The 12,434-nt window shown below is 45.5% G+C and overlaps 1 protein-coding gene across 1 annotated transcript in view; it reads left to right on the forward strand.

The window, feature by feature from the left end:
• Window positions 1–12,434, forward strand: part of LOC109889268 (protein NDRG4-B) — a 31,716-nt gene that overhangs the window by 16,056 nt on the left and 3,226 nt on the right. Inside the window, 12 exon segments of the mRNA XM_031822686.1 lie at window positions 4,037–4,142; window positions 6,748–6,868; window positions 7,057–7,119; window positions 7,479–7,539; window positions 7,652–7,738; window positions 7,950–8,006; window positions 8,172–8,275; window positions 8,405–8,464; window positions 8,631–8,679; window positions 10,406–10,453; window positions 10,631–10,666; window positions 11,025–11,076. Of these exon segments, the coding sequence (XP_031678546.1) occupies window positions 4,037–4,142; window positions 6,748–6,868; window positions 7,057–7,119; window positions 7,479–7,539; window positions 7,652–7,738; window positions 7,950–8,006; window positions 8,172–8,275; window positions 8,405–8,464; window positions 8,631–8,679; window positions 10,406–10,453; window positions 10,631–10,666; window positions 11,025–11,076 (844 nt within the window).

Here is a 12,434-nt window from a genome sequence, read left to right on the forward strand (position 1 = left end):
GTTAATTCTTTCCAATGTGTCAAGTTGTGTTGCTGTCCTGGGGCTCTGTGGGGTGTGTTTGTGAACAGAGCCCCAGGACCAGCTTGTTTAGGAGATTCTTCTCTAGATGAATCTCTCTCCAGGTGATGTCTTATTTATGGAAGGTTTAGAAATCGCTTCCTTTCATGTGGTTGTAGAATATAACTGCTCTTTTCAGGATTTTGATAATTAGTGGGTATCGTCCTTATTCTGCTCTGCATGCATTGTTGGGTGTTTTACATTGTACACGTAAGATGTTTTTGCAGAATTCTGCATGCAGAGTCTAAATTTGGTGTTTGTACCATTTTGTGAATTATACGTTGGTGAGCGGCCACAGACCTCACAACCATAAATGGCAATGGGTTCTATAACTGATTCAAGTATTTTTTATCTAGATCCTAATTGGGATGTCGAATTTTATGTTCCTTTTAATGGCATAGAGAGCCCTTCTTGCCTTGTCTCTCAGATCGTTCACAGCTTTGTGGAAGTTACCTGTGGTGCTGATGTTCAGGCCGAGGTATGTATGGCTTTTTGTGTGCTCTTGGGCAACGGTTGTCTAGATGGAAATTGAATTTGTGTTCCTGGCAACTGGATCTTTTTTTGGAACACCATTTCCTGTCAGGGCCCAAGTCTGACATAATCTGTGCAGAAGATCTAGGTGCTGTTGTAAATGTTTGTATGTGTGTTTTTCTGAGGGTGTCCTTGCATGTGTGTGTGATGACAGTGCATATGATTATGGGTGAGAGAACGAGGTTGTGTATTTAATGAAGACTGGAAATGTTGAGTCAGCCGGGGAGTGGGTTAATCCCTCTCTTCCGCAGAAAAGGGGGACCGAGCTAGAAAGAGACATGGAGAGTTTACAGTTGAGTCAGCTTGCTAAGTTCTCTGTACACAGGAAAGGCGGAGACCGAAGAGAGAAAGAACAAATGGATGTTGTGGAGAATATGGACAATGGTTGCTGGTGTGAATAAATGTAACCTACAGCAGAGAGAGCCACTGCTGCCATATTGATCTGTAGTCAGCACTGTTCCATTATCCCCTGCTTTCTGAGTAGACGCACGCACATACAGTACTCTGCTCCGCTCTACTGGTGACCTATGGCCACTTACTGTCCCATCAATGTCCCATTACACAGAGGCATTGATGAGCCTACTGGCTGCTGCTGCTGCTGCTGCACAGAGACAGAAAGAGACGTCACTGTTCTCTGTTTAATATTTTTAATGTAAAAATACATCTCACTGCATGCTAAGCATTTGTTTATGCATCACCGCCCATGACTGTTAAGGAGCGATAAGAGAGATGGGAAAGGAAAGGAGACAGGGAGGACAGGGTCAATGAGAGAGAGAGGGAGCGAAAGAGAGAGGGAGATAAGCCATCTTCTCCTGAAACAGAGCAATGGTGCTGATGAGAGAGCAAAACAAGAGCACAGCAGAGAACCTGCTGTGACTGACAGAGCAGCCAACCAATCATGTGCAGAGAGGCAGCACTGGCAGCGAATAGGCTTGAGTTCTGCACGCCCTCATGGTGGGGTTTATAAGGTGTCGGGGGAAGAGAGGGGGCACAGCACTGCAGCGCTCAGCCCCATAGCAGGACGAGGCTAGACGAGACAAGACAAGACGAGACAAAGCGACCACCAGCAGAATCCCCCAGCAGGCTCTGCTCTAAAGCCAGGACCTAGTCCCACTACAGGAGAGGACTGGCTCTGTCTGTTTGTCTGTCTGTCTGTCTCGTCTCCACTGGCTGCTCCTCCTCCTCCTCCTCGTGCCATTCTTCCACCTCTTTCTCCTCCACCACTGAGCACGCTTACTGAGGCACCATGCCTGAATGCTGGGACGGGGTGAGTGACAGTATAATGTATCTACAGGTTTATACTGAGTGACTGCTTGAGTGTGTTCAATGTTTCTGCCGGTGCGTGGATGACTCGGCATATTTTGGTTGATAGAGTGAGGATATTTTGATGACGGGGAAGTGAATCCACTACCATAGTAGGTCTTCATGAATAAACACCTTTGTTCATGGATATGTATGTCATGCACATACACACCCACCTCTTACCTTATTCATGTTCTCATATCATGTTTTTACCTTATCAAAATAACTAGCTACATCTATGATGTACCCTGCTGTTGTAATACTCTGGAATAAATAACTAGCTACATCTATGATGTACCCTGCTGTTGTAATACTCTGGAATAAATAACTAGCTACATCTATGATGTACCCTGCTGTTGTACTACTCTGGAATAATTGTGCATTGGATAAGATCATCTGTAAAAGATTCATGTTGAAATATTAGTTCTCTAGTTGTGCTTATATTGAATGTTTTATTACCTAATTGAATGTACGGGGTAATCATGCATACTGCAATGGTTGTTGTACTGTTCCTCTAATGATCAGTCATGTAATGTATGAGTCTTCGTGGAGACAAGCTGACACACTAATGCTGCGACAAGCAATAATGCATTCTGCCACACATGCATGTCTAAACAGGGAAATAGACCTGAGAGTGAGTGTGTATCTGAGATGCCTGTGAGTCTTGTGAGTTGCCTAATTATTCTGTACTAGGACAAAAGTCTCTCTGACCTTGGGAGCCAGAAGGAAGGGAGTGAGAGAGGAAGATGAGAGGGAGGGACTGAGAGAAGAAGTGAGCGAGAGAGGAAGATGAGTGAGAGAGAAAGGGAGCACGGAAGGGACTGAGAGAGGAAGGGATGGAGGGAGTGTTTGCAGTATGTGATACAGGCGCTGTTTTTACCTGCAGTCTATTGTTCCCCACCGAGGTGGTCTTGTCTATGATATTTCAGACAGGCAGCCATACAGAAAATACCAAATCATCATCTATCAACCCCTATTATACTGCAGTCGTGTATCACATAATCTTTAGCGCCCGATATGACCTTGTTGACCTACATTGTATCTGTCAATCGTTCACGTAAGCAATTCATGTTCAACAAAGACAAAAGAGACAACAGATATTACAGGTGATTAACTGTACCGCAGAACCTGCAAATGTATAGCTTCACTGCAGAATACTGTCAGATATATTGGGTGCCAGAATGTTGCGTGGTTAGGGTGCACTTTCCATGACAGACTATGTCTGCATCCTTAATGGCACCCTATTCCTTATTTAGTGCACTACTTCTGACCAGGGCCCATAGAGCTCTTGTCAAAGGTATATAGGGAATAGGATGCCATTTTGGACGTTTCACTACACTGCCCTCAAGAAATCAAGAAATGTCAGAACAAATGCAGTTAACACCCTGAATAACACTGTATCAGTCATCCACACACAGTCTATGAGTATATACACCGAAAATATATACTAAGAATGATATGTACAGCAGTAGATATATTCACTATGTCAAGAATCCAGTGTATAAATACACGGTGTGTACAAACAGTGGAACAAAAATGCAATGTACAGACATATTAGAATGAGCTATGTGGAGAATCCAGTGTATAAATCCAGTGTGAAAAACAGTAGAAAAGAAACAGGAAGTGTCCAGTGTTTAATGTCTCTCTATACATGGGACAGGAGCGTTGGCTGTGTGAGTATGCTGGTACAGTATGCGTGTGTGTTTGTGAGTATGGGCATATGGGTGTGTGCCTGTATATGTGAGTACAGGAGTCTGTGTGTGTATGAGGCATGTGCGTGTGTGAGCTTGTGTGTGTGTTTTGTGTGAGTGACTGTGTAGGAGTATGCTGCACAGAATGTTTCCTCCCCCTCACCAGAGCAGAATATTATACACATAGTGTGGACCAGACATGTCTTTGCAGTACTCTATATACACCGTGTTGTCAGTCATCTCTATCAGCATTCCCATGTGAATCCATAAAGCTTTTATGTTGATCAGAGGCAGACAGTTGAGTATGCAGCCTATTATATCAGTCATAGTTATTGGGTGATAGTAACTCTCTATGCTCATCAGTGAACCCAAGAGTGTCTGTCTGAAGGTACAGTATGTCTCTGTGAGTGTAAATCTATACATTCCCATTAGAAATAAGCATTTGTATGTTTCAGGAACATGACATTGAGACTCCTTATGGGATGCTTCATGTGGTGATCCGTGGTGCACCCAAAGGAAACAAGCCTGCCATCCTCACCTACCACGATGTTGGGCTTAACCGTGAGTACACATTGGGCCTCTATCTGTGTGTGTGTGTGTGTGTGTGTGTGTGTGTGTGTGTGTGTGTGTGTGTGTGTGTGTGTGTGTGTGTGTGTGTGTGTGTGTGTGTGTGTGTGTGTGTGTGTGTGTGTGTGTGTGCGTGCATGCGTGTGCGTGTGTGTCTGTGTTTTGTGGGTGTGCTCCATGTTGGGCTTAACCGTGAGTACACATTGTCCCTCTACCTGTGTGTGTGTGTGTGTGTGTGTGTGTGTGTGTGTGTGTGTGTGTGTGTGTGTGTGTGTGTGTGTGTGTGTGTGTGTGTGTGTGTGTGTGTGTGTGTGTGTGTGTGTGTGTGTGTGTGTGTGTGTATGTGTGTGCCTGCATGTTTTGTGGGTGTGCTCCATGTGTGCGTGATCATGTCTGTGTTGCACCATCATCAGTCATGCGACAGTGACCTGCAGCTGGTTCCAGGAAGCTTCACTCCACACTTCCTCAGAGTGTTGTTCATGGTGTGACCTGGCAGAGATATCTGTGGAGCTGTCAGCCTGTTATCTGAGGTGATAATGGGACTCCATTCTGGGAGCTATATTATTCCCTGACAGCCATCCAGCCAGCCCACTGCAGAGTGCAGACAGACAGTATGAATCTCTATCTACCATTAAGGGTCTATTAGTGTACTGTACCAAACGAGTATGCGTACGCACAGCAGTGTTCTAGAATATTGGACCATTGGCATTCTTGCTTTTCAAAGTGAAAAGCTCAAGCAATTTCTCCAACAATCAACACATTGAAATGAATAGAGGACGTGTACCAGAGACGCGTTGGTTTGGAATGGTAGGGAGGTGGATGTTCGTGCTGTATGTCTCCCGCAGATGGTGGTCTCAGAGCGTGTAGCTACAGTATGTTGCAATCAGACGCCAGACACTTTACCCAGAATGTCTGTTACTACCTCCCCACAGAGCCTGCTTGTTTGCTCCTCTAATTGGTGGATGGGGACGACTTTTCAATATTGCTGCAGTTTGAAGGATGTCGTGTCAGGGGTCAGAATGACTCATAGATACTAAACACAATATTTCTTCTACATTACAACAAAATGACATTACCAGTTAACTGCAATTTGAAATACGTTCCCACAAAAGATCCAGTGTGTCTATTGAAATTGCCAACACAACCTGCATTCCACAAGATAACACTGTCTGTCAGAGTGGTCCATAATTCAATAAAGGATTGGATAATTAAATGATGATGGAGAGAGAAAAAGAGAAAGAGCAACAGAAAGGGAGGGAGAAATGTAGGTCAGAAAAACATCCCTATCATACAGTGTTAAAGCGAGGGGAGGGAGGGCAGGAAGGCAGGCAGGGTGGGGTTGTTGTTGGGGGATAATCAGCATTGCGGCGCTGTAGATCAGCTGCTCTACTGCCTGCCTCCTTCCCTCTGCAGCTGGGGGTATTAGTATGCACTGCCAGGAACCACAACGCTGCAGCCTGACTCAGTCTACACAGACACAGGAGGGGGGGGGGGGGGGGGGGGGGGACAGAGGAGAGAAGGAGACAGAATGGAGGAGACACTGGCCTATATATGGCTCTGTTGCTCCTGTACTGTGTCCTTCTGCTGTGTTGGGGAGGAGATGGGTCAAGTTTCCACAGGGAGACAATACGCCTGTGGAAGATGAAGACTAATGGTCTTCTATTGCTGACTGTGTGTGGGCGAATCAGAATTACCTCGCTGCCATTGCTGCCAGATAAATTCAATAGCACAGAACACATAAGCTTTTTAATTTCTGTCCGGTTATTGGTTAATTAGCCTGTGTAATGATGTTTGTTGGTTTTTGATGAGATGGCATTAATGTCTCAGTGTTTTTATCACCTTCTTAGCTCCATGGAGTAGAACAGTGCTGTTTTTGACTGACTCACCACAAACAGAAGACAAGAAGGACATCAGCGGTGGTGGGAGGGGGGAAACAGAGTTGTTGGTATCAGAGTTGTTGATATACGAGTTGTTGATGTCAGAGTTGTTGATGTCAGGGTTGTTGATGTCAAAGTTGTTGATATAAGAGTTGTTGATGTCAGAGTTGTTGAAATCAGAGTTGTTGATATCAGAGGTGTTGATATAAGAGTTGTTGAAATCAGAGTTATTGATATAAGAGTTGTTGATATCAGAGTTGTTGATATAAGAGTTGTTGATATCAGAGTTGTTGATATAAGAGTTGTTGATATCAGAGTTGTTGATATAAGAGTTGTTGATATAAGAGTTGTTGAAATCAGAGTTGTTGATATAAGAGTTGTTGATATCAGAGTTGTTGATATAAGAGTTGTTGATATCAGAGTTGTTGATACGGTTGCAGATTTTAAGAGGTACTATATAAATGTTAAATGTCTCAGTTTAAGTGCAGTATATCAAAATAGATTGGTTTATATTTACTCTGACTTACTGGAAGACGTCTCAAGCATCCAGATGATGATGATGGAATGAGTCCCAGTGAAACCTGATTGCCCATTCTTTCATACCTGTCACATCTATTCTCCCTGTCAATGGCACAGATGGCCACCTTCAAGGTTCTCTCTCTTTAGTGCATATTTCATGTGTTTCGCCTCTCTGTCACTCCCTCTGTCTCTGCCCTCCACAGACAAGCTGTGCTTCAACAGCTTCTTCCACAATGAGGACATGCAGGAGATCACCAAGCACTTTGTGGTGTGTCATGTGGATGCTCCTGGACAGCAGATTGGAGCCTCTCAGATGCCACAGGGGTAATATATAGTACCTCCACATTCACACACGTTAGACACACAGGCACACACAAGTATGCATGTTTCCTTACACCTCCATTGTTGTATTGTATTGACTGGAATATGCATATGGACAAAAATTTCTACAGTGATGTCTCTCTCTGCCATGTCACTGTTTAACTAAAGGTCTTCACCTCACCTCTCCACAGGTACCAGTACCCCACCATGGACCAGCTGGCAGGCATGCTGCCCAGCGTAGTGCAGCACTTTGGGTGAGTGGGCCTCCCCTTCCTTTCTCTCCTAGTAAACAGTACATTCATCATCCATACACTTGGAAAAAAGGGTTCCAAAATGGTTATTATGCTGTCCCCATAGGAGAACCCTTTTTGGTTCCATGTAGAACCCTCTGTGTAAAGGGTTCTACATGGAACTCAAAAGGGTTCTACCTGGAACCAAAAGGGTTCCACCTGGAACCAGAAAGTGTTATTCAGAGGGTTCTCCTATGGGGACAGCAGAATAACCCTTTTAAGTTCTAGATTGCACCTTTTTTTCTGAGTGTGTAGTTGAACTTTGAATGAATTAATACAACTGATAAACCTTTAAAGTAATTCAAACCATTCTAATTTTCCAGATTCAAGAGCATCTTGGGCATTGGAGTTGGAGCAGGCGCCTACATCCTGGCCAAATTTGCTGTAAGTTATTCCCTGTGGTTGTTCTTTGCTTGTCCATATATTTCATATTTGTGTTGCCTGAGGATCCCAGGTGTATCTAACATAACAGACCCCTGCTCTGCTCTGTCCTTAGCTGATCTTCCCTGACCTGGTGGAGGGCCTGGTGCTGCTCAACATCGACCCCAACGGGAAGGGCTGGATCGACTGGGCCACTGGCAAGGTAGCAGACACTGCACCTCTGTGGAAAACACGTAAACATAGTTACCTTTAAAACAGCCATTTTATCCCAACTATCAAAATGGCTGCTCTTGTTGCAATGGGTGCAAGGAAATAATATCTCTCTGTCATCCTCCCTCCCCTCTCTCTCTTTCTCTGTCTCCCCCCCCCCCCCCCCCCCCTCTCTCTCTCTCTCTCTCTCTCCCTCTCTCCAGCTGTCTGGTTTCACCAGTGCTCTTCCAGACACTGTGCTGCCCCACCTCTTTAGCCAGGTGAGCTCTCAGTCCAGATAAATCATTACCCACCTACAACAGTTTGTGGCAACACATGGTACTGCATACAACAACAACACTAGCCTACGGGGTTTTTATGCTCATAAACCTTTCAGAGACACCAGTCTCTCAGTCTACCTGTGTTAATAGTTGATGGTTGCACAGGAGGAGCTGATGAACAACACAGAGCTGGTCCAGAGTTACCGTCAACAGATCAACAACACTGTCAACCAGGTCAACCTGCAGCTCTTCTGGAACATGTACAACAGGTAACACACACACACAAACACAAACTTCAGACTGTGTGTGTGTGTGTGTGTGTGTGGCAGATGGGAAGAGTTCTATATTCTGTGAGAGAATGTAAGCAGTGTGTCCCACAGTTTTCTTCTCCTTCTCAGCCGTAGGGATCTGGAGATGAACCGCACCGGGACCATCATCAATGCCAAGACCCTGAAGTGAGTCTCTCTACTACACTAGACAATTCTCCATGGTCCTTCATGTCATTGGCGAATAGTGTTTAAGTACCCTTATCATTCATAACAGGTTACTTGGGATTTGCCATGTTTACTGTTGTTTACACGTGTTTGTGTTGTTTGCTGATCTGTGCTCTGTGTTTCTAGGTGCCCCCGTCATGCTGGTTGTTGGTGACAACGCTCCAGCTGAGGAGGGAGTGGTGAGTCCTCTTCCTTCTATACCTTATCTCCATTTCTATCTCTTCCTTCTCTACCACCTACTTCCTCCCCTCTCTGTCTCATCTCCCTCACTCCCTGTCTCATCTCCCTCACTCCCTGTCTCACCTCCCTCACTCCCTGTCCCACCTCCCTCACTACCTGTCTCATCTCCCTCACTCCCTATCTCACCTCCCTCACTCCCTGTCTCACCTCCCTCACTCCCTGTCTCACCTCCCTCACTCCCTGTCTCACCTCCCTCACTCCCTGTCTCACCTCCCTCACTCCCTCTCTCATCTCCCTCACTCCCTGTCTCACCTCCCTCACTCCCTGTCTCATCTCCCTCACTCCCTCTCTCATCTCCCTCACTCCCTGTCCCACCTCCCTCACTCCCTGTCTCACCTCCCTCACTTCCTCTCTCATCTCCCTCACTCCCTGTCTCATCTCCCTCACTCCCTATCCCAACCTCCCTCACTCCCTGTCTCACCTCCCTCACTACCTGTCTCATCTCCCTCACTCCCTGTCTCATCTCCCTCACTCCCTCTCTCATCTCCCTCACTCCCTGTCTCACCTCCCTCACTCCCTGTCTCATCTCCCTCACTCCCTGTCTCACCTCCCTCACTACCTGTCTCATCTCCCTCACTCCCTCTCTCATCTCCCTCACTCCCTCTCTCATCTCCCTCACTCCCTGTCTCACCTCCCTCACTCCCTGTCTCATCTCCCTCACTCCCTCTCTCACCTCCCTCCCCGCCTACCTGCCCTCCTGCACCCTCCCCTGCTGTTTATGATATCCCACCCTGCCTGCCCCCCCTTAATCCCCTCCCTCTATGTGGCTCTGTGCTGCACTTGGCATGCTGAGAGGTAAATGTTTGCCCTCACTGAGAGAAACAGAAGTAGGTCAGTAAATTGAGGAAAGATGTAGTGATGGGAGGAGGGGATGGGAAGGGGAGAGGAGAGGAGTAGAATGAGAGGTTATACAACCTAGTTAGTTGGGGAGGGAGGGCGGAAGGTCGGGAGGGTGGGATACCAAAAACAGAAGGAGGAGGTGGGGGGAGGGAAGGGGAGGGAGGGAGAGGGAAGGGGAGGGAGGGAGAGGGAGAGAGAGATATGAAGACAGAGATATGACAGATGGAGGTCACTTTAATATTTCATGCTATTTGGTGTGAAGCACCCTGCTGCTTATTTCATCTGGAGAGGGAGAGAGAGAGAGTGAGAGAGAGGGAGAGAGAGTGAGAGAGAGAGACACAGAGAGAGAGAAACAGAGAGAGAGAAACAGAGAGAGAGAGCGACACAGAGAGAGCGTCACTTTAATATTTCATGCTATTTGATGTGAAGAACCCTGCTGCTCATTTCATCTTGAGTGAGAGAGAGGGAGAGGAGAGGGAGAGGGAGAGGGAGAAAGAGGATAGAGAGTCAGGGACCTGTTTTGACCTGTTTTGAAAGCCATCTCTCCATTTCTTTGTTATTGTTCTGAGAGATGGGTGTGTGCCAGCGCACATCTGTACACACCCCTGGCTGTGACTTCGTAGCCTCAACTGTGTGTTGGAATGACTCATCACTGCAGCAGACTGCATTATCTGGGTCATCCCTCCCTCCCTCCAAGCGTCTCTTCCATTCACAACATCTACATCCCTGACATCTTATTGATTTCAAGTTTTTTTTTTTATCTGAGAACATTAATATCCAAGCAACTTGGCCCTCGTCGTTTAATATGTTGTTGTTTTTCTCAAGGTCGAATGCAATTCCAAACTTGACCCAACCAACACCACCTTCTTAAAGGTATGAGTGCAAAGTAATGTTGAAGATTATTCATCTTTATTGGATTGTCTTTATTTATTCAAATCATTCATGAATTAGTTAATTAATTGGATTTTACATGCTGTAGTTTGTTAAACCATTTGAAATAAAGATTTAGCATATGACTAACTATTGTTCTGTTCCTGTTCTCACCTTCAGATGGCTGACTCTGGTGGACTCCCTCAGCTCACACAGGTCAGAACACTGCCTTCAGATGGCTCTTCGCATCTTCTCATTTAACATTCAAATACTTCTTCCTCTCTGCCCCACCTCCATTTCCCCTTTACTTCCTCTAGTTTCTCTTCTGACACAACTCTCAGATGACCCCTAACTTCCTCTTTAAAATGCCCCTCAACCTCTACATGGTGCCTCCCTATAACCCTCTACCGACGCTCAATTTCCTTTTTTAAAAACCTTCTGCCACCATGAGAGGGTTGTCTCTGTAGGACTCACCACAGCACTCCTCAGAGGTCATTGACCTCATCTGGGGTCAAGGTTTCACAGAGTCTAAGGAGGTCAAGTTTCTTACAGTATTCTCCTTGTTGTTTTATAGCCTGGAAAACTGTCCGAAGCATTCAAGTACTTCCTCCAGGGGATGGGCTACAGTAAGTATCTAGAACCAGATTCAAATCATTTGTCACATATGAGTGAGTGTATGAGACTGTGTGTGTGGGTTTGTGGTCTCTCAGAAACTAGGCATCACTACCTTGATTGAGTTTATCTCTCCATACTGTACCTTAGAAATACACTGTTCTTCCCCCTTGTGTGCGTTGTTCTGAATGTGAGATCGTGTTCTGACTTTGTTGTGAATATGTTGTGAATACAGTATGTTGTTTGGTTTGGTGTGATGTCTATTGCAGGGACCTGTTGTGTTAATCTTGCCCTCTGTTTTCCTGACTTCTCTCAGTTGCGTATGTGAAGGATCGGAGGTTGAGTGGTGGGCCAGGTACTTCCTGTTTGCTGTTCACCTCTGACCTCTGACCTCCTCTCTTTTCCCCCTACATGTGCAGTGATGATGCTCTGATCACATCTCTGCCTTTTGACTTATTATAAAAATGTTCTTTGTTTTAGCGCTTGATTTCTGGTCTTTGGCAATCTTAAAGATTTTATTACATTTTGTATTTATTTTCTAAATGCGTTTTTCCTCAGCCTAAGGAAAAATATGCTATTGCTACTTTTTTCGCATCCCTGCCATTGCATTCCCTATCTTGCTCTTTGCATGGCATACAGATATTTATGATCCAGTGTTGAACACTCATTGGCACATTGTAGTGTCCAAGTGAAGCAACTTTTTTTGAAATATTAGCATGGAAACGACTAGGATAGAACTTGTCATATTTTAAATGGAGAATTATAGCCAATAGGCATGTTTTGAAGTACCTGCCTTTACTGCAGCTAAATGGATGAGCATGTGCACTGGGATTATGTGCCTCAATGGAAAACATACCTTCAGACAGAGCTCCCAACGTGTTAGAACTGCTACTTCCCAAGTTTAAGACTTTTGGTAATTGTTACGCAAGGTTCATGTTTTCCATGCAATAAAATGAACATAGCTCTACTCTAAGACAATTGCAAAATCTTCACAGATAAGTTCAGGAGCAGGATAACGCTTGCAGGAGGGGGAGCTGACGGAGATCAACTCCTCTGCAGCGTTCAGACTTTCCTCACAGTCCCATTGCATGGTCCTGCTGTACTGTAGCAGGGGGAATGTGTCTGCATGCAGAGTTGCAGGCACATGTTGATGGCTTTACAGAAACTCTCAAGCATCCATAGCTAGCGGCTTGGGTGTTACTTTTCAGTTTACACATTGGCATGTTGTCCCATTTCTCCCAGTAGTAAGCTCATATTGACTTAGCTTTGCCATTGTTTAAATGCAAATATTGTCTTCCCCTCTTTTGTTCTTTCTTTCCTTCTCTCCCCTCCCCCCCATCCTCCACCCCCCCCCCCCCCCGCTCTCGTCTCT

The sequence above is a fragment of the Oncorhynchus kisutch genome, linkage group LG4, assembly GCF_002021735.2.
Source record: "Oncorhynchus kisutch isolate 150728-3 linkage group LG4, Okis_V2, whole genome shotgun sequence".
Lineage (NCBI taxonomy): Eukaryota > Metazoa > Chordata > Actinopteri > Salmoniformes > Salmonidae > Oncorhynchus > Oncorhynchus kisutch.